The 21,267-nt window shown below is 39.9% G+C and overlaps 1 protein-coding gene across 2 annotated transcripts in view; it reads left to right on the top strand.

The window, feature by feature from the left end:
• Positions 1 to 21,267, top strand: part of MACROD2 (mono-ADP ribosylhydrolase 2) — an 886,338-nt gene that overhangs the window by 577,318 nt on the left and 287,753 nt on the right. For both annotated transcript variants that reach the window (XM_030489748.1, XM_030489749.2), the window contains exon 7: positions 15,527 to 15,557. In XM_030489748.1, the coding sequence (XP_030345608.1) occupies positions 15,527 to 15,557 (31 nt within the window). The remainder of the gene's footprint in view (positions 1 to 15,526; positions 15,558 to 21,267) is intronic.

Genomic DNA, 21,267 nt, shown 5'->3' with positions numbered 1-21,267 from the left:
TTCTTAATTAGTTGTAACTCCTTGGGGAAAGTTATTCTGAAAGTGATTTTGAATGATTTCTTGAAAACAGTGCTGGCTGGAAAGGCAAATAAAATGCTCAGCTCTTAGGATGTGGCTAGGGATGATTTTTGGGTTTTGGGGGGACATATAAGGAGAATGCTGCTATCAGGTGGAACACTGAATTACCAGAAAGAAGGCATAGCAGATGTAGTAAAGATCTGTCAAATATTTTAAGTATTATGACAATTGGTGTATTCAATATGCTCATGAAAGGCGAGTATAAAACATGCTTCTTCCTCGTGCTTATTTTGTCATAAAACAAGAGGACATTAACAATGTAAGATAATGTAGTATTTTGCTCTTCTGACTCTGAGAGCTGTTCACTGTGCAGGGATGAAGTCTTTCTTAGGGCCTCCCACAGCAGCTCAAAAGAGTTGCTCAAAAGGACATCCACAGCATAAAACAGGATTAGAAATTTGCTCTCCAAAGCGCTGTGTCTCAAGCAGCGTAGAGGAGGCTCGTGTGATGGAGATACTCCTTCCCCTTTGCAAAAAGGCACGGCAACTGTGCCATGCCTTTTATATAGGTCCTTTTAAGGCTGTTTCTGGTTCTGACCTGTGCTGGCTCTGTGATATCTTGGTAAAAGGACAAGGAAGCCTTCTCTGGGTAGGAAGAGCCTTGCGTCACTGCAGAGCGAGGGTGAGCACTAGCTGGTGTCCAGCCAACATGTGCCATTCGCCTTGACTGTCGGTGGTGTTCTGACGCCTCTGTGAGCTGCATATGCCTGAGCCAGCCGTTGGCTCCGTCCATGTCTACTGTTTGCTGCTTTAGTGGCTCTCCTCCTACTTGGCGATTATTGTTATTCTAATGAAATTTATTATTTTCACAGATTTTAGACTACAAGAAAACCCTCCTCTTGTCCGTAATTTTCTCAACAAGTATGCAGGCAGTTTGCTGAAGACTAAATGAAAGGCTGGGTCAGACCATCTCATTTGGTGCCCTGCCTTTGCTTTGGCAGAGAGCTCATGCTTGGTGAGGGGTGTAAGGACAGGGCAAGCGTTTAATGACAGTGGTCAGAACACTTTCCTAGCCCTGGCTTTTCATTGCTCAGGGACCTTATGATCCACAAATTTTATCTTCACACTTTAAATCCCTCATTGGCTTTTTCTTAGGTGAATCTGTAATATTGATTTTTCAACTCCCATAAACTATTCTCTTTTGTGTGGCGTCCGCTCCACTTGATATGAAGAAGCATCTCTCCTTTTGTTTGTTTTTAACTTGCACCACACTGGTTTCATTTGATATCCCCTATTTTTTTGTCCACCTGCAAGTTTGATTTGAAGGAGCCTTCTTCCTCATTGTTGTAACGTAATGTACTGTCACTGTGCGCCACGCTATAATAACACAGTTTTATTGTGTTGGTTATTTCATTGTAGGGCTTTGCTGATGTGTGAAGGAGACAAAGCATACACTTTGGCTGAAGAGGGTTTTTGGTCAATTTTTTTTTAACTTCAGCTGTTTGTTTTTTTAATACAGAATTAGAGTCTTGATAATCTGTTAAGTTTAATGTAGTGTTACTTAGTGCTATATTGCAAATGATTTACCATTTTAATTCAAGTCTAAAATGAGCTTATTATCCAAATATATTTCTTCTCTCACAACTGGGTAAGTCTTGACTATAATAGTAATTTTGGAATATTACTTTATTCTTGAACTGATAGTTAATAATGTCAGCTTTTAGGGAAATAAACACTTTGTGGATGTGTCTCCATCTGCTGGAAAAATACTCCCAAGGACCTCTGTGTTTTGCCCATATATAACGTCTTCTTTGCTAGCTAATGTGGATGTTATTTAGAAAACATGGGTGGTTGGTCTGTCAGATGTGGGTGGTGGGTGAACAAGTCCCAGGTGGGGAGAACAGGGTTTGAGGAGAGAGAGGCACAAAGGGGCAGAGATACTTTCCAAAGTAAAATGTACAAAAGGTCAGAGAAAGTGTGGCAATGCCTTTATGAACAACGATAAAAACCCTTAAACTAGTTAAAGGAGCACTTAAAGGACTGGCAAAACAGATGGTGCATAAGTTAAAACTGTACAGGAGCAACTTACCTTCTGCAGCAATTTCAGCAAGACAGTTATTTCCGTGGTTGTTACTCTATCATTCAATCACAACATGCAATTACTATAGCAAACCTTCTGTCACATTGCACACGTTTTCACACTTGTCAGAGGAAAAGTCATAGATTAAACAATATGGTTTAAAGTACTGTTTAGTTATGAATTTCATAACTGTATTTTAATGCAAGACAGAAGTGTTCTGTTGAAACAGACCTCAAAAGAACAAGAACCAGGGGAATATTCTCAGGAAGAAAAACAAGTATCATTTGCCATACAGATCCCGTTAGCACAAATGGAAGTTTCTCTTGTGTTAATGCCTTTGCATCAGTCTGAAAACACAAGTGATCAGAGCCCCTTTTGGAGTCGCTGCATGTGCAGAACTCTCACTGAAATCAATGGGATCTTGGAGGAAAGACAGAAAGAAGAGCTAGGGCCTTAATACTAACACTTCTCTTTTTGTTTTATTCAGTCTTTGCCATAGCACGTGGTACACAACCTTTCAGTAATTTCTTAATTCTCTTCAAAGTATTTGAAAACAAGGAACGGTAAAATCAGTTTCTTAAACCTTTACCATCCACAGATGCAACTTCATTTTATTCATTTTCCTCTCTGCTTTGGGATTTTGCATGTGGTTTTTTGTTGGGGTTCTTTTCCCCCTATGTGTGCTGTATTTGTTCTCCAGAGCTGGTATCTATTTGGCATACATAGCTGTTTAGATGTATATATGCTGCTTTTGTCTCTCACACTAAATGGTTTGCATGAATGATAAAGTATTAGTAATGCAAGTGGCTGTTCCTCATAACGTTTCTTGAATAATAATGCGTCTCTGGTTTAGACCTTTTCATGTCTGTCTTTCCTTCAAGAAAAAAAATTCAAAGCAACAGCACCAGGATCTCAATATGCTTTTTTTTTTAGAAATGAAAAGGGCATCTGGGGGCAACTCAACCAGAACAGACAGGGAAATCAAAGCTATAGCTATATTTTTCTGTTCCATTTTGATTGCTCTGTGAAGTTTTCTTCATTTGGGAAATATGTATTTAAAGAAAAGAGAGAAATCTTTATGCCATTTCTTCAGTTTTGCCACTTCTACTATTTTAAACATGTACATACCAGTTATTTCCATACAAACCATTTGAAAATAGGAAGAATTTGACAAGGCATTGTTACTTGAATCCAATACAAAAATCTGTCCAGATGATTATGTTAAATAGGAAGTGATAGAAAATGAAAGTCGCACTTGCATTTGAAATTGTTAACCTTGTGCTTTTGCAGTAGCACCTATCAAGAGAAAGAGTAAATGTCTGTAAGAGAGTGAAAGCTGGAAGAACGTAGAAAAAATATACATATTTCCTCAGGGGGTTTTGTTGGCTTTTTTTTGGTTTTGTTTTTAATTTTCCTTATGTGTGTGATGGCCTTTCTTGCATTGACATTGAAGTTTTATTGAGACATCTCCTGACACATTTACTGATGCCAAGCGAAGCATTATGCAGATTCCTTTAACTTGATAGAAATACTGTTGGGGTTACTCAGAATGAGGAAACGTGTCAGAACCTGCAAACCTGGACTGACCTTTCTTCAAGACTCCTCGTTTTCCGAGTGCCTTGTTGAACACATTGCCACTGATTTTTGTTTTCCAAAACCTTCTTTCAAATGGTGTGTTGCTTTCCATTTTGTGAACCAAACCTACAGTATCAGAAATGAGGTATCCAGAGTTGTTGACCCATTTTTTGGCAATACTGGTGCAGCTTAACTTGTGTAATTTGACAGCAGTTTGAAAGAGGAAAAACAGTAGAAATAGGATTTGGATTGCAGCTGAAGTTGAGGATTTCTTGCTGCCTGCGATGTCTCTGAATGAAGCCACAGATGGAGATGAGGTTCCTGTAGCTGCTGCTGTCCTTGCACAGATGCTCCAGCAATGCTGAGAGCAAGGCAGACCCTTAGGAAAAATTGTAAAGTGGATCTGAAAGCAGATGTGCCACAGCTGTAAGGGAAGTGATAATGGAAGCAGTGAATTTAGAACGGGGCGGATGGCAGCAATCTGTCATCAGGGGGGTGGAAGGATGGAAAGGAAAAAGCTAGAGTGGGGTGACAGCAGAGAAATAAATAGGGAGGGGAGAAACACTGCATTGAGGGGACTCGGGATAGCCACAGAAATATCTGTAGAGACTGTGCCTGGGAACACTAGAAAATAAGTTAGAAAATACAAATAACCTCCTTGGTCTTTAAAAAGAATCTCAAGTTGTCTTTATCGTGATTTATGTTACCAGACCTCCTCAACAGAATTACAGTCGCATAATCCACAACTGCTGTTATTTATTCTGGATAAAGAAGGCAATTTTCACTGTGATCTCCCTTGACATTTTCCAAGGTCTACTCCTGTCTCATACCTTTCATCATCATGTACTTCTTCAAGGCGGCTCTCTTACCTCTCTCAAAAAGAAATATGCGTTTCAGTCACTCACCCTGGACCAGAGTGACACCGACATTACAGGTTAGGGGAGATCAATTGCATAGCCCTGCTCCTCTTCACCTGGGAGGATCTTTGATGTGTTGACAAGATTGGAATCCAAGACAGACATTAACCCACTGTATCGCAGTGGCTAAGGTGGCAGGAAGGAAATAAAACAGCATCTTTCTCAACAAGGTATCCTCCCTTTTTCATTTTACAATCTATGTCAATGGCAGTTGGAACTATTAGACCTGCATTAAAATTACATATTACTTATATAAATGGGAGCTATAAATATCACAAATAGTAAAACTAAAATTGCACCAAGATTCAGGAGACAGTATGTCTAAAACCTACAAAATTAAGGGCATTTAGAGGAAAGCCTCAATATCCATCTGCCCTTAATTTACCTCATTATTCTTGGTTGTCAGAGAATGATCTCAGTACTACGTTAATGTCACTTAATGGCTTTTTCTTGCAAGGTTGGCTCAGATCTGAATCAAATCGCAGTAAAGGTGCAGCGGTATTTCCATGGGTATGTTAGTTTAGATGGAACAGTAAGGACAGGCTAACCTAGTGTTAGGGATGAAGCAGTTATTGTCACTGCAGTCACTAAATACTTTTGTCACTGAATATCTCCTTTCAAATGCTTTTGTATTAATACAGTCTTGTGGGTTCTTATTCCTTTTTCTTTTCTTTTGAAAATATTACAAATGTAAAGCTCGTATTGATCTGTAGATGTGGCACAATATTGGTTTGGATCAGGGCCCTACACTCTAAATTTGAGCTCGTTAAGAATGTATTAGTAAGTGTAATGACCTGAATGCTAGAAATGCTGATGCTGCATTAGGTATGTCCTCTTCTACCAGCCTGTGTGGGCTCAGGCCAGGCTTGCAACGTCTCTCTATTCTGACCACGATGTATGTCTCAGCATTTGCATCCCTTAGGGTGGAAATTGCCCTGGACTACCAGGAGCCTGTGCTGGGGCCAGCAGATCTGATTTTCACAGCTGTGCTCCTGGAAATGAGAGCAGTGCACAAGACTGAGGCTGTTGTGTAGTTCTTAATTAGCCCTTTTGAGAAGCAGAGTGTATTTGCTGGCCAGGAGGTGCCTGCTCAGCGCTGGCATGTGAGTATTTCTGTCTGAGGCAGAATGGTGCCAGACAGACCTTTTCCTGGACTGTTTTAAGCTCTCCTTTGCCATCACACCCGAGAGGCTGACTACCATACAGGATAATCTCATGAAGCCAGAGAAGTCTGGCCCATTGTTTTTCATTAGCAGCAATTTTATATTGAATCAGTGGAAAGAATATTCCTGTGGTTAGAACTCGAGAGAAGGAGAGTTCCTGAATATGCTTTCTGGCAAACACGTATGATTTCCTGTGCTCAGGGAGAGATTTGTTTCACCTAAATTTAGCTTAGGTGTATAGCTTCACTCTGTAGTCAGCAGTTCCCCATGAGAGCCATTCATTTGACCTGAAACAGCTGAATTACCCTCTTTATTAACTGTAGAGAGAACCTTAGACCAGAAGTCCAGCCTCAAAATGCCTTAACTGAGATGAAGCAAGATCCTAGCTTTCTCCTTAGGGATACACACAGAAGATGAGGTCAGTGGATCCTGCAGGATCTTGTGAGTAGAAATATGCCAGTGGGGGTGAGATACCCAAGAACTGCTGTGAAGGTGGCCTCTCAGGATAAAGAAATGGAATCCCTTAATACAACAGGGTTTTATTGACGTGAGTATGATTAAACAGTATTATTAGTCTTCTGAAAATAGTCGATATCCATTTAAAAAGTAATAAGGGCTGGATCTGTGATGTTCTTGTGAAGGAAGTTGCATATTCAAGCTTTTGTTCACAAAATAATTAGACTTTGATAGCTCAGGGACTCCAGAAGCAAACCTAGCAACTGCTCCGTGCTCTGCAGTGCTGGGAGGCTGATGCAATATGGGGCATATAGGTGGATGTCCCTTTCTCTTAAAAATGGCAAGGGGATTTCTAATTTCTTGACAAAACTCGTAACTGTTTTCTACTGAGGCTAAAAGCACGTCACAGATGTGGTTCAGAGTCGGTTTGTTATTCATTTCAAGCCTGTTTTGGCATGAGTTGGTATAGAAAGGAAAAAAAATTCAATCTGTTTCAAGTTCTCATTTGATGTTTTATTCTTTCCTCCTCATCATCTGTGCTTTTGCTGCTTTAATTGGTGTTCTAAGTGCAACGGCTTCTGAACATCCTGGGCAGATGCCGTCTTATAAACCCAATTATTATGTTTCTGTCTGTATTTTTTTGTTGTGTGAAAGGTGGACTGAAAACTGGCTGAGCTGCTGGGATTAAAGGGTTGTGGTCAGTGGCACAGGGTCAAGCTGGAGGCCAGTCACTAGCAGTGAACCCCAGGGGCCAATACTATTAAAGATCCTCCTTAGTGCCCGGGTCAGTGGGGCAGAAAAGCACCCCAGCAAGGTTTCAGACAATACAAAGGTGGGAGGAGTGGTTGATGTACCAGATGCTTGTGCTGCCTTTCAGAGACATACACAGACACACAGGAGCAACTACAGTGAAGGTCCATAAAGATGATTAAGGGCCTGGACTGTATTTCACAGAGGGAGGTGCTATGAGACAGTTCAGCCTGGAGAAGAAAAGGCTCAGCAGCAAGCTGTTATGGATGAGTATAAATGCCTGATGGATGGAAGTGAAGATGAGCAACTCGTCTCGGTGATGCCCATTGAATGGACAAACTGAAATATAGGAAATCCCATTCAAACATGAGAAACCACTTATGATTGGTCAAACAGCAGAACAGGTTTCCCACAGAAGTTGTGAAGTCTCCATCCTTGGAGATATTCCAACCTGACTGGCTGTTGTCCTGGGTGTCCAGCTTTAGCTGGCCCTGCTTTGAGCAGGTGGGTTACACTAGGGGTGCTTTCCAACCTCAGCTATTCTGTGGTGGTTTAAAAGGTACAATTTAATTTCTGAAGATTTCTACATATCAATGATTTATGATTTTTAGAAATGTGTCCAAAGCTGTTAGTCCATAGTTCCCCCATCAGCTTTTCATTCTAACTACAAATGTACAAATAGTTTAGAAAGAAAACAAAACCAAACCTCACCCAACTACTCAGTTTGTACTTGGGGAAATGAAATAAATTATTTGACCAACTTTCGGTCCATGTCTTTAACCAGGCAGTTGATTGAGCTGTTACTTTTGATTACTGAACAATAATAAATTTGAACATTTTAAAGTAAAAATTCAGTGACATTCCTCAAGTAGTGAATCTCGTTAATTCCATCCTGCAATGCTGCGGTGTCTTGCATAGTTCATTGTAGCAGCTGGATTCAATGTCTTCAAAAATCTATTTTAAATTCATATAAAGTTACAATACACAGCTGCTAAAAATAATCTATAAATGTTGGGAGTGATTCCTCAATATTTTTTTTCCACATTCTCATAGTTGACTGAATGTGTTTTGGTTGAAGTTTTTAATTATTTCAGTAAAAATTAAACTGAATTTTCACTCATTGTATGAGGTGAGAGGTGCAATTTGTCAATGAGAGCGTTGCCACTTTTGTGGGAAAACAGGTCATGAAAGAAAGGGGCTCCCTGCGGCCCCTTGATCTATTTAGTTTGGTAACAGGAAATAGTAAATATGTTCTTTTGGCCCTTTTAACCTCCCAGGTGGCCTCTTTCAGTAACTGCCCTTTTGTATAAATAAACAGACTTGGAGAAGTGCAGTCTTTGTGGTAAATATTTACCTGGAGCAGCCTGCAAGTGTGACCAGCAGGGGAAGCTTGTGGAGATCCTCTGAAAAACTGACACATATTTGGCCTGGATTTCTGTGTTTTCTGAGTTATGATGAAGTTCTCTATGCACTTGTTGCAAGTAATTTTTGCTCAGTAGGAGTCCTTCACCCAGCTTTCAGTAGCTTTGCAACAGTCTTCTCTCAGTTATGATTTGCCACCCAGCTGTTAGGTTTTTATGTTAAACGTAAATACTGCTGTGCATCATTTTCTAAACCTGTTGTCATTCAATTGTGTAATATGAACTTACATTTTGGTCAATGAAGGTGCATTGAAAAGTCAGAAGCCACCATCCAGAAGGGATGTTTCATGTTGGGTTTGAATCTGAACTTCAGCTTTAGTTGCTTGACCAGCATTTTGTCAGCCATTGGCATCCTTAGAGAACTATCAATATAGCTGGAATGTAAACTTCTTGGCATTTAAAATAGGCAGATGCTTATGTTTCTACCACAAAATTCCCCCCAACCTTTCTTGGCACCTGCATGCCCGGTGTTTCTAACAGTGTTGAGCAGCTGGGTGTTGTAGCTCATGGTGTATCTGGATGTTGTGTGAATGAGGAAGCTCATATGAATGCCTAAAGGTTTATGTGTGATCTGCCATGATCGAGAGACTCATTTTTTAGGCAATAATTACTTTTGTATTATTTAAAGATAGATTAATAAACATGCTACTATGGTCCATAATGAAAACCGAGCTTAAACATTCTCATTTTTAATTCTTCCCTTTAATATTTTTCTCTTCATTTTCAGTATAGGGAATTGCATTAGAATTCTCTATTAATAAATTTTATTTGAATGATAGTTACTTGCAGAATTTATTGTTCATTGAATTACAGTTCAGAATGATGACAAATACAGAATTTATAGAGGAGATTTACTGGGAAATAAAGTAAGTTTTTCTTTTATTTTTGTTCCAAGTAGTAGTATAAGGATTTTTAAAAGGCAACAGGATAGTATTATAGTCAGTGGTTTATGAAATGGTTTGGTTTATATGTTTGATCTAGTAAAAGCAGCAAAATCTGGCTCTGAAATGTTTCATACGAAAGATTTGAAATGTTCCTCATATCTTAGATATGTATGTATGTACCCTGTGGATATTTTGTACAGCTTAAGAGGTACAGTAGGCTCTAAAGTTTATAGGTTTATTGTGCTTTTCGGAGTTAGGTGATTTTATAGAGCATGTAATTTTGAAAAGCATCCAAGGCACCCAAGTGCTTTAGGAGCTTTGGCTGATCAACGGGAATATCAGTGAGCTGATACCGAAGTTACTTGATGGACATTGAAAAATAGTGCTATAACTGGGTTCAGACTGTTTAGGCTCACAGAAATTAAGTTAGGGCAGACTAACAGTCATGGCAAGGGGAAGGGAACAGCAATTTGCTGGTTCCGCTGGTGCAAACTCACACTGCTTGATGCTAGATTTAAGGATGAGTAGTTAGTGCACTAGCACGCCTCTTGCTGTCCCTGAGCTCTAGAGATCATCCTCCTGTTGAACTCGGGGTGTAGATGGTGCTGTCTGTGGTTGCGTACCATAAGTCCAAGTCTGCACAACAGAGATGAGTTACTCTGAAGCAGGTATGGGAACACTGCTGTCAGTGCTGTACTGAAACGCTTGGGGAGTGGTACTGTTGTGCACATCTGATGGTGCCTTTGTGTGTGCCAGCTGCCCACGTGGATGCTGCCAGGGTGGGCATGCGTGAGCTTGAGGGGTTTCCAGTTTTGAATCCTTCTGCTTCTTTTTGCCTGGTTGAGGTCCTGTATGTTCCCTGCAGTTGCAGCAGCTCAGCTACGTGCTCCAAGTGATAACTTACAGCGCTCTATTCCCCACCACACATCTTCACCACCCACTAGATTCAAATCATAAAATCTTGTCATAGAAAATAAATTATTATTCAAACAACTGATACCATTTAAATTGGTTTACTTTGTGGGTTAGCTGATACTTAGCTTTCATAGCACTGTGCTGCAGTCTCGGTAACAGCACTTTGTAATGCCATGATGTACGTGCCACAGCTTTTTGGTGCTGAATGTTAAAAAGATATTCATAGCATGCTATCTAAACATGTTTATTTCTGGCAGAAAGCATAGCTTTAGGCAGTAAATACTTTTGGATTTTGAAGGTGGACATGACAAGTCATAGAGGTAGTAAAGTGCCAAGGAAATAGGAACATTATTAATCTGTGATGTTCTACAAAGTTATTACAAATATATATTTATGTTACAGTGAACTTTTTGAAAACACATGTGGGAACTTAGGGTGTGAAAAATTCCTTATTATACTTTAACTCTACGAAGCAAAGCTCATTCCAGCATAGGCAGCTTTACCTTGTAACGCTCCGCTTTACCTCTGCAGCATCCCTCTGGCATTCACCCTCGTGAATCACAGCAGAGCAGTGTTGTCAGGGCTGCTCTTAAACAAGCAATTTTCTCTCTGCCCACTCACCTGCCACTTCAGTTCATGAGGCAATCACTGACTGTAAGACAAACAATCTAGCAAAGGCGCTCACTGTACTACTTTTCAGACGAGAATGCTCACAGCACAGAGGAACTCATCTCTCTTTAATATTTTTGTATAAATGAAGGTGAAAAACAAAAACTCAAATCGAACTTCAAAAATAATATTCTGAGGCACTGTGAGAGCAGAGTTTGGCTGAGTTTTGGATCAAGGTCCTCTGAGCAGCAGGAGTGGGGCTTTTTCCCCTATCAAAGCAAGGATTCAAGTTCCTGCTTACCTGACATATGGAGAGTGGTTTGGCACTTACGTTTTTGGAGCTTCGGGTCTTCCTTTGATCTGGGTGTTAGTGCTTTTGCAATTTCTTATTATGCTGCTAAGGTACTGCAGGGATAGTCTTTTAAAGTGGAAGGCAAGTTAATTATTTTTGTTCCTTGGTATATAATGCTCAAAGCCATGTCCAAGGGCAACTTGCCACTTGCTGGCAAGTAAGGGGGAGAAGGTGAGGAAGAGAGGCTGTGAACAGATAGCTCCCTGCAACGTCAAGGGGATGAAGCAGGCAGCTCAGGAGTGCGTGAGGGTTCACAGGCTCTGGAGGTAGGCGATGGGGAAAGGGAAGTAACCCAGCTTGAGCTGGTACAGGAGGGCATCGTCTTCATTGAGCATAGGTTGGCTACTACCTCAGATTATGGAAAAGAATGAGGAGATGAAGAGGCCACTTCTGGAACTCACAAAAGGAGCAAGCTGCTTGGTGAGGAAATCTTTTCCCAGTGTCAGGTATCTGCTCGTCCTCTAGCAAAATGCCTGTATCACAGGTCCCAGAGCACTGGTGATACATGGACAGTGAGATGCCGAGAACAGTATCCTTTTAACATCCTTGAGTTTGTTCAGATGCAAGGTTTTCTGCAGTAGTGGCATATGCTCTAGCTAGCAAGGAATGTGACTACGAAAACAGTCAAAGTATAAACTATGTGGAGGTTTTTTCCAAAGGAATGTTTGTTACCTTAAACTTGCTGGAGAAGCTCATGGTGTTGTTTTGTGCGTAACACATTTAACTACCATCAACCCAGAGATATTAAGAACTTTTGACTTTGCTGAACAATTAGATAAAAATAGTTTCCTCTTGCAATTTTAGTGAAAACTAAGACTTTTTAAACAGTTCCCAAGTCCTTTGTGAAGAGTCAGCAATGCGAGTTACACGAAGGAAAGGCCCTCAAGCATGTGTATTAGTTCACTTCATGAGGTGATGCAGTGAAATCAGGGAAAGCTCAATTTATGTTTGATTTTATTGTTGTCTGCTGTGTTATGTGCTGAAAGACAAGTGCTTACCTTGTATGTGGCTGGGTTGTGGCAGAAATGACACTGGGATGCTGGTGCAGAATGCTGAGCACTTAATTTGAAGAAAGTCTTTGCTCTGTAGAAGCAATTATTAGGACTGCAGTAGGAGGCAGCTGGTCATGTAGACATAGCAATTGTATTCATCTAATGTATAACAGTTAATACATTGCAGCTCAGTGTGAACTAGAATCCCTTGTTGTAGACAAGCCCTTAAGTATTTAAATACTCAGGTCCGTCTTATTGAAATGTCTTAAGAGTCCAACTTGGCCTCCACATGGTGACTATTGTAAGTTTTCCTCATGAAACTACATTACATTTTGTCCTAATTAACACTGTTGCTGTAGCCTTAATAAAGAAACGTTAGATTGAAAAGTACCAGACTCTGAGTACCCACATCCTCTCCTACAGGAATTAAATCATTCTTAGTCTCAGAGTGCTCGCGCAGCTGATTTAATTTGGTCTTTCTCTAGATGGTGGCAGCAGCGTAGTAGTAGTAAGCTCTCACTCTCACTACTTGTATTTTACTCCAGAGTTGTATCCGTTTTGAGTGCTGTCAGCCCAAAGTAAAGCAAATGAGCTATTTCAGTAGCAAAGAAATTAAAGGTTAGTCAGTAAATAGCAGTTACCAGCAACAAATTAAGATGAGAAACGTTTTATTGTGGAAGTGGGAATGAATATTTCCTACTGTGAACTTTAATTTTTTATTGAAATCAAATACATAATTAAGATATTATTATGCACAAAAAAGGTTAGCAACCTTAACATCTTTTGTCCATAAGCCAAATATTGTAGTATGTTGATATCCATGCTGTGAGTTCCCCATTACAGCTCTGCCAGTAATTTCAACCTGGCATCTAGACTAAATTGTCTCCCTAGGAGCCAAGAGAAACACAGTTGATATGTGATCTCGGGCACGGGCCTTTGTTGAATGAATAAAAGCACTGTCACATTTTACGAAATTACATCTGCTGGTTATATGCTGTGATCATCTGTGAATGAGAGGGCAGAGCTCATCTAAGTTGTGGCACAGACCGGTATTCAGAAGGAACTTGATGGGATTTTACGCGCTCTTGTAGCTCCATTCATGTCTCTGCTGCATGACAGAAACTGAAAGCAAGGTAACGATTATGACATGTCTGCACAGTAATTTTAAAGTACGTGTTAAGAAACACACAGAACACACAAATTACTGGATAAAGCTTGCTAAACAGCCTCAGAGCAGTGTATTCTGTGAATGGAGATGAACAAATGCGACAAGTGTCTGCCATGCAGTGCTGAAAATGCAATTGTCTGATTTCTTCTCCAAGCAGGGCTGAAAAGGAAGCCCTCCAGTTCCCTGGAACCCACAGGCTTCCTTTAGGGCACCCAGCTCCAGGGGCCCCAATAAACACAGCTGCAGTGCGAGATCTAAACACTGTGTGCTCAGCCCATCCCTTAGTCCAGCGGCTGTAAATCCCTTCAAGATCACCATCTAGGTTTAAGTAGCTGCATTTTGCTTGGGCACCCTATCAGCCATTTGGCTGATGCCCTTTGCAAAAGATGCCCTTTGGCAAAAAGCTGTCCTTTGGCAAAAGATGCCCTTTGCTTTGCGTAGGTGATAAACCTGCAGCAACATGAGGGCAGCCAGTGCATGGTGCTCCTTCACTGCCCAGGGGCTGCAGAGCCCCTCAGCCTGTGGTCCCCCACAGTGGGTAGCTTTGCCCCACATATGGGCATCTGAAGTTGGTGGTGGTGGTGCTACTTCCTTGCAGGTACCATGTGTGGTGTTGCCCAAGGAGCTTGGGCAACAATTGGGGATTGATAGGATTTCAGAGGTGCTGCAGAACTGTTTCCATTTGCCCAGAGTTGTGGGGCCAGTAAGAGAAGGAACCTTGAATACTCCGTTACTTGTTCCATGTGGCTGATAATAGTATCTAAATCATGTGCTGTTCCTTGAGTTCTGGAAAAGAATGGCTCCAAACAAGCGTTGTGTTTTCCATTATCTCTTAACATGAAACTTCAGCAGTGGTGAATTTTAAAACCTGTTTCTAAACTGGACAAAATCATCCTTTATGCCTCTCTTATTGCTGGAGCATCTGTTGCCACCTCAGCCTGAGCTCTGTAACCCTGTGGATTTTTTTTCCCCCCTACTCCATTCCTCATTTCCTTAAAGAGCTGATTTGTTGTGATTTATTGGGTACAAACTACAAAGCTAAGTATTTTTCAGGATGTAAGTTGTAGTGGTTGTGAGAAGGAATGAGACTATAATTCTCCCCCACTTTATTTTACTTAAGTATTTTCAGAGGGGAGGGGAGGAGGTATTCTTTCCATTAGACCTCTCCTTTCTTAATCACCATTCCCTAATTAATTCCCTGGTTAAATATAAAGCAAGCATTACCTTTGAATAATGTTTTCCTGTGTGATTAAGTAAAGAAGAATTCCTTTCTTTTGTATGGTGACTCATCGCCAGGGTATCTGGAGGGAGCCTCAGGGTGGATATTTGAGACTTTGGTCCCAGGTGCTCCTGTACCTTTGAGCTGTGTTTGCTGTCAGTCCAGAGGTGGGAGGCAAAGGTGATATCACATATCAACTGCACACAAAGAAAATTGTCTCTCTTGTGAAACCACAGCTTTGGTTTCTCCTGGTGGAAAACTGACTCAGGCTCCCAGAAATGCAAATCTACAGCTAGGAGAAACAGGAACTGGCATTCTTGCTTTCACAGTGTCTAGAACTGTCTCTTGTGGCATGATGCATTTTCTGTGGTGTCCAAGCTGACCCAAAAATGCACCCTGCCATTTCACCCAGCGTCTTCTAGTTCCTCTCCCTGCACCAGTTTGACTTGTACCAGTGCAGCTGTGTTAGGTCACACCACAAACCACATGTCTGAAAGAACCGAGGTTAAAAATGAAAGGCTCTCAAACAAAAAAGGAGGGTATAGTAAATGAGGGCATGGCAGAGAGGCAGGGGAGGGCAGAGTTTAAGCTGACCAAGCTTATTTTACTACTGAAGAAACATTGTCTAACTCTATCCAGAGAATATGACCTTTTATTTTTTTTTTTTTCCTAACTTACCAGCTTATGGTGTTAATTTTTAGCTCATGGCATTAATTTTTAGCTCAAAAGGCAGTTTTAATAACGATTCTAGGTTCAAATGTTGCTTATAGCTCAAGAGGAGAAAAAGAATGCGCCTTTATTAACATGGCAGCAAGAAATACATATGGAATATGTTTCATATAATGACATGAAAATGCCTATGAATTGACTGCTCTAACAGTGGAGGCTACAACATCTCATCTCTGGGTGTTGGAAAACAGGCATTTAAAAATACCCTTAGTTTTGATAAAAAGTTCGGCAAAGAGAAATCCCACTGATTTTTTTTTTCCCCTTTCATTTGTTTTACAGGCATTTCCCTGTATTTCAACAGGAATTTATGGTAAGTAAGACCTTAGATGTTGCTTATTGCTTACTCAGTTTTTCTATTATTACTATTTTAAACAGTCATATTTCATATGAGATGTCAGTCATTTTGGAATGTGAATCTATTTATACTGTGTTAAATAACAGAGGCCCAAAGCCTTTGAATGAGACTAGATACCAGTGTGCTGATAAGTGAGGTACTGTTGTGCAGCCCTTAGCACAACCCTTAGCCCCTGGGCCGAGACCCACAGCTGTGATTACACTTCTGCAGCTCCACTAACTCTTAAACTCACTACTGTGGCTTCAGCAGGGAAAAATAGGCTTCCCGCTGTCCAAGATTGGGTAAAAAGTATATTTTCCTCCAGCAAACTTGCTAGAATAGCATGAAATTGTCTTAGCTCCCTTGAGTTGTGATTCCACATTTTTAGTTTATTAATTTACATGCAAATGAATACCGCCTGAAGAACTGGAGAGGGAAAGGGTTATTATAAAATTTGTCACTTGCTTTGTTGTAATCTTAAGGCAATCCATCATGAAGAGTCAGCTGCTTTTTGGTTGACATTGTGGAAGAAGTGGGCATGATATTTGAAGGAGGAGGAAGACAAGCTGTTCCGTATTTAGAAAAATACGGAGAAATTTGAAAGGATGTGCAAATCACCAGGGGACAAAAATATTGTTTCATTTAAAAATAACATAGGCTGATTTTTTTCTTCCATTTCAGTTCAGTAGATGCATAGGTTGGATTATTTGTACAATTGAAAGGTTTTAAAGAAACATGATAAGCAGCAATAAATTAAAAAAATGCAGTCATCATGTAACACCATAGTTTGACATATCTGCCACTGTGTGAAAATAACACAGTAATTTTTAGATAAAGTAATTTTAGTTTTGTCTAATCACATACTGCAGATGCGGGGGGAAGTGACAGGAATATTTAGGGTTGTTTCTTCTTTTTCAAGGACTTCTAATTTGAAATTGACTGCTGATGGTAAATGTGAATTAGGCTTCAGAAGGTAGAATCTAAATACTTTGGGTGCTGTATCCTTTTCTGCTTGAGTTGCATTTTCAGTAGTACAGAAGAATGTGCAGATGCCATTGCCACAAATACTAGAAGTCACTGAACATTTCCAATAAAGCTCTACCTTGGTTCCCCAGAGTTCCTCTTGAACTTTGAGGAGAGCTCGCTCTTTTAGTTCTAGACTCTTCAGCTTCAATCTTGATCTTTAATATAGATGCATTTTTGCTATTAGTTTACAAAACCAGGCAAGACATGGTATAAATATATGGAAATTACTAGAAAGTGGAATTTACAAGTAATAGTAGTTAATTTTCTTTTATAATTGCCCTAGTTAATAGAAAAGGTCTCAGCAGGTGAGGAATATGATTCCCTGAAGTCAGTAAAGAAAGTTGGAAAGGATCTCTGGTAGGAATCTCTAGTTTTCATTTTCTGAGGTAATGGCTGCTTTTCTTGACGTTAGCATTGACTTTAACTGGAAAGCTGTGGCACTACTGAAACATTAGGTAGCGTGGCAGATGCTTTTTCAGTAATTGTTTGCTGTTTTCACCTTTGGAAATGAATTCAGACACATTTCTGCTAAAATATGCTGCTGCTTCGTTTTGGTTGGTTTGTTTGTGGAATACGATCTCTAATTGATTTTACTGTTTACATTTTAATAAACTTTCTATTCCTCAATGAAATAAATGCCTTCTTTCCAGACTCTCAGACATTCTGCCTGAAAGTAGTAATTAAACAGGCAATCCTGCGTCAGGCTTCAGGTGTCAATATTTTCAGGAATGTTTGATAGCAGTTGCAGTGCTAAAATTATGCAGTGTGATGTGTTTGAGGTGTAAAGTATGCCCAAAAGCCACAAAGCTATGCTTTCATCTTCCTGGGTTTGTTTGGTATTTCCCCTCCATATATGCACATTCCTTTAGATCCAGTCAGCGTCTAGACAAGCAACTGGATCAACTTCATTCCTGGTGGCCTAGCTGATTAGTGTGGCTTCATGTATTGTGCAGTTAACACTGGACTATCCCAATAAAATGTTATTGAAGGAACACACAGCCTTGATTTCTCACCTCAGATCCATGCGAACAAATGCTGTCCCGTCAGAAACCCTTGGCTGAGAATTGGGTTTCACCTGCAAATGGAAGCGGACAAATTTGCAGGAGGTGAACTGAGTGTATCCAATTTAAGAATCTGAATTGTATTCTGCGCCAAATTCTTGTAAAGGCTTCGATTGTTTTTTTTTCTCTTACTATCAGGAGAGAGTAGTCATGCTTCTCTGGGAAACAGTCCTTTCCTGTTTGCATCACTGCAGAGCACTCCTTTTCTCCCGTAAAAAGGGAAAGTGGGAAGAAACAGGCAAGCAAGCCTCTTTCTGAGGTTTTGGCTAAGGGCAGATGGCTTTTCATGAGAAGGGTGTTGGACAGAGGAAAGGTCTGCCTTTCCTCCCCAAACACTTTCCTGATACTCCGTCTCCACCCATAGCACTGTGGATGTTCCAGCTTGAACGAGTTAAAGCCCTGAGAAGGCCGTTTGCCATGAAGGCACCGTGCCAGGAGACAAAACTTTGATTTTAATGTGCTGCTATTTAAAGAGCACTGGCAACAAATTCACTCATGAGGGATCTTTGGTTTGGGAGTCTGATAGCTTCAAATGAGGGATTAAATCTTTAAAAAATGAAGTGGAAAGCAACCAATGCTGAATGTTTGTAAGAACTGCAAAACAAGTAAGGGCTTAAAGGCACTCAGGGGTGTGGGGGAGGAGGTGCTATCTTTTCTTAAGAGATCTCCATCACCTCTAAAATGGTAATCAGTCTAAGAAAGAAAAGGCTATGAAGAGTCATATCCCTATGGATTCCTGGGTTACTCTCTTCTGTTGCAGTAAATACTTTCCTTTATATCAAAAGCATGAAGATTCCTAAACAAAACTGCTCAGGAGGAGCACAGAGGACTTGCATCACTCCCATATCACTGGGGAGGTACTGGAGTATCGAGCGGAAGATCCTCAGTAGTGGTTCAATAATACTTGAACAAGGCAGTCTTAACCTTATCATAGCTTCTCTGAGACCAGCTACATTTTTAGGGATTTTCTTCTGGTTTTTCTCTTTTTTTCCCCTTTTTCAAAGCAATTTTACTATCTGTTTGAAAAAAAAATTGAAAAGTAATAAAAATAAATCTACAGACAAATATGTAATCCTGAGGGTAAAAACTCTTATTTTAGGCTGTAGTGTGTCAGATTTTCACCTTATACACAGTGAATCACCATTTACACATCCACTTTCCCGGTAATTACCATCTCGTTATGTCTGAGGTACTGCCAGAAGGAGGGAGGGAAAAAAAGCAGCAACTTTCCTCAGTAGATTTTATGGCAGAGCACCTCATTATCATGCCTTTAAGAAGCTATCCTCGGATTCTGGTGTTTGCAGCCTGCAAAGTGAACAAGGATGTCTGATATATAGTGCTTCAAACCTTACGAGCTGCAAAATTAAAACAAGGTTCTGCAGATGGATATGAGAAGACAGGAATTTTCATGTTTGTCACAATACTCTGTTGAGAGGTAATTATGGGGTCGACTGCATATGGAAGGAGTTGAAGACGTTACGGTCTATGCACACCTATTTGTTACTTTCTTACTGGTATTTTAAAGTAATACAGTATTTGGCTTCTGTTCCTAGATACTTCTGTTGGCAACATAAGCAAGTATTCAAAATGTTATTTTAAACTTAAGGGAAGGGAAAAAGAGAAAAGAAAAGAGGGAGGGAAAGATGAAGCTAAGAGAAGTCTCTAGTTGGTATTTATTTTTGTCTCTACATCAGTATAGCTGTGTATTTTACCTTAGCTTGACTTTCACTAAAATGATAGCATCTGTCCTTTCTGAGAAGAAAGATAATGGCAGCTCTTAGGTTTTGTTACGAATGTATATTTGCATTTCTTTTAGAAACACAGAGAAAGGGAAAGAAAAAGACTTAAAGCCTTGAAAGTGTATAATGTCTGCAGTGATTTAGGCAGTGGAAATGCAGAGGTTCACCACATTTTAAACAGCTTTATTACATTGGAGTGAGACTTGTTTCTTTTAGAATCAGGCCGCTTATGCTTACTTGTAACTTTTGGCCTGGTCATGGCAAAACATTGCAAGGTTAAATTTATTATGTGTTTCTAAAGGGGAGTCTGAAAAGCAAGCTTAGAAAGCAAGGAGAAAAAAAGGCAAAGTGTGCAGTGTGTATAGGAAATAGAATCACATAATATGCTCTCAAGGCAGGATGCAGGGAGGTATCAGAGATCCTCTGCTCTGCTTTGTCTTTGTCTGGGGAGAGAGGTCCCTTGTTCTAGTGCCAGCTTGTGTCACAGCTGTCCTGACCTTCAGTGTATCCTCCTCAGTATCCAAAGAACGATTCATCCTGCCAATCCTCAGAGGGCTGCGAGCGTATCCATCAGCTCTTCTCCCCGTGAGGTGATCCCAGATAGATTATAACAAGGGATTAAGCGACAGGTGTGCTACTGAAGAATTATAAAAGCCCTCTGAAAATCTGAGTCAGAAGACTAAACCAAATGTTTTCTAAGGCGACATAAATTCCTGACACAGGGCTAAAGGTTGAGGCAATCTATTTCCATCTTTCCCATCTGTTTAGTCTCATTTTCTGTTGGCATTTCATTCCTAAGATTATGTATTTCTGTAATGAGCAATTCTAATAAGGGTTGCACTTCATCTTTCCAAGGAAGGAGTTAGCTGCAAATTTTTTAGAGCAACTATACACAAATGTATAGTAAGTAACCATGAAGCAGTCTTGTATTTATCTCCTGCCTGGTGCTTTGAGTCACTGTAACCATCACAATGGACCGATGCTGTGTATGATCATCAGCATTTGAATATGTCAGTTATGGTAATGATGTCAGTTATGGTAACGTAGGAAAATAGATATTATATGAATTCTCTGTGATGGGGGGGAGAGAGAAAATCCAGTAGGTCACATAAGGAAAGTTCTCATTAAGAAGATTCTCGTAACTAAGACAATTTTATAATCTGATCAGCAGCTCTTTATCCCTCAACTCAGACTGCATCATTTTCTTTGACGCTACTCTGTGGTTTTAACAGTCATTTTTTTGTAAGTCGTGGGAAGTTAATTGCATTTTGTTATTTACTCCATAATTTGTATAATGTAATATTTTAGCAAAAAGGAAAATACAGAACTCATTTTTCGCCACTGCTTTTGGGACTGATCACCAGTTAACTGAGATTATTATTAAAATTAATAATTGTAACAGCTATGAAATGACTATTATAATATTCAAGTAATCCTGGAAATCTAATTACTACTTGTATAAAAATTTGTTGCATGCATTATTTAACAGTGTTCTTATTTCAGACAGTGCCGTGTCCATGATACTAATTGATCTCTTCTCATACTTTAAAGACTAAAAAAATTATTACTGGACAGTGTAAATCAGTGAGCTCTCAACAGTCTAAAATTAACATTCATATGACGTATTTAGTAAGAAGAAGCTCAAACTTGATTCCAGACAAGAGATTTAATAAGCTCTTCTTTTCAGTGGAAACCAGCATTTATGGATATTGTAGTTAGACTATCTAGAATTTTATTTATTTTGAAGTTCTTGCTGACTGGTCCAACTTAGAGCATTTTCCCTGAATATTAGAGGACAAATCCTGTCCTTCATTAAAACAGCATTTAGTGACTGACATTAAAAATTTCTCTTTGAAAGCT

Source organism: Strigops habroptila, chromosome 6 (assembly GCF_004027225.2).
Source record: "Strigops habroptila isolate Jane chromosome 6, bStrHab1.2.pri, whole genome shotgun sequence".
NCBI classification, from domain to species: Eukaryota; Metazoa; Chordata; class Aves; order Psittaciformes; family Psittacidae; genus Strigops; species Strigops habroptila.
The sequence above is the reverse complement of the archived record's forward strand: the minus strand, read 5'-3'. Positions and strand labels throughout refer to the sequence as shown.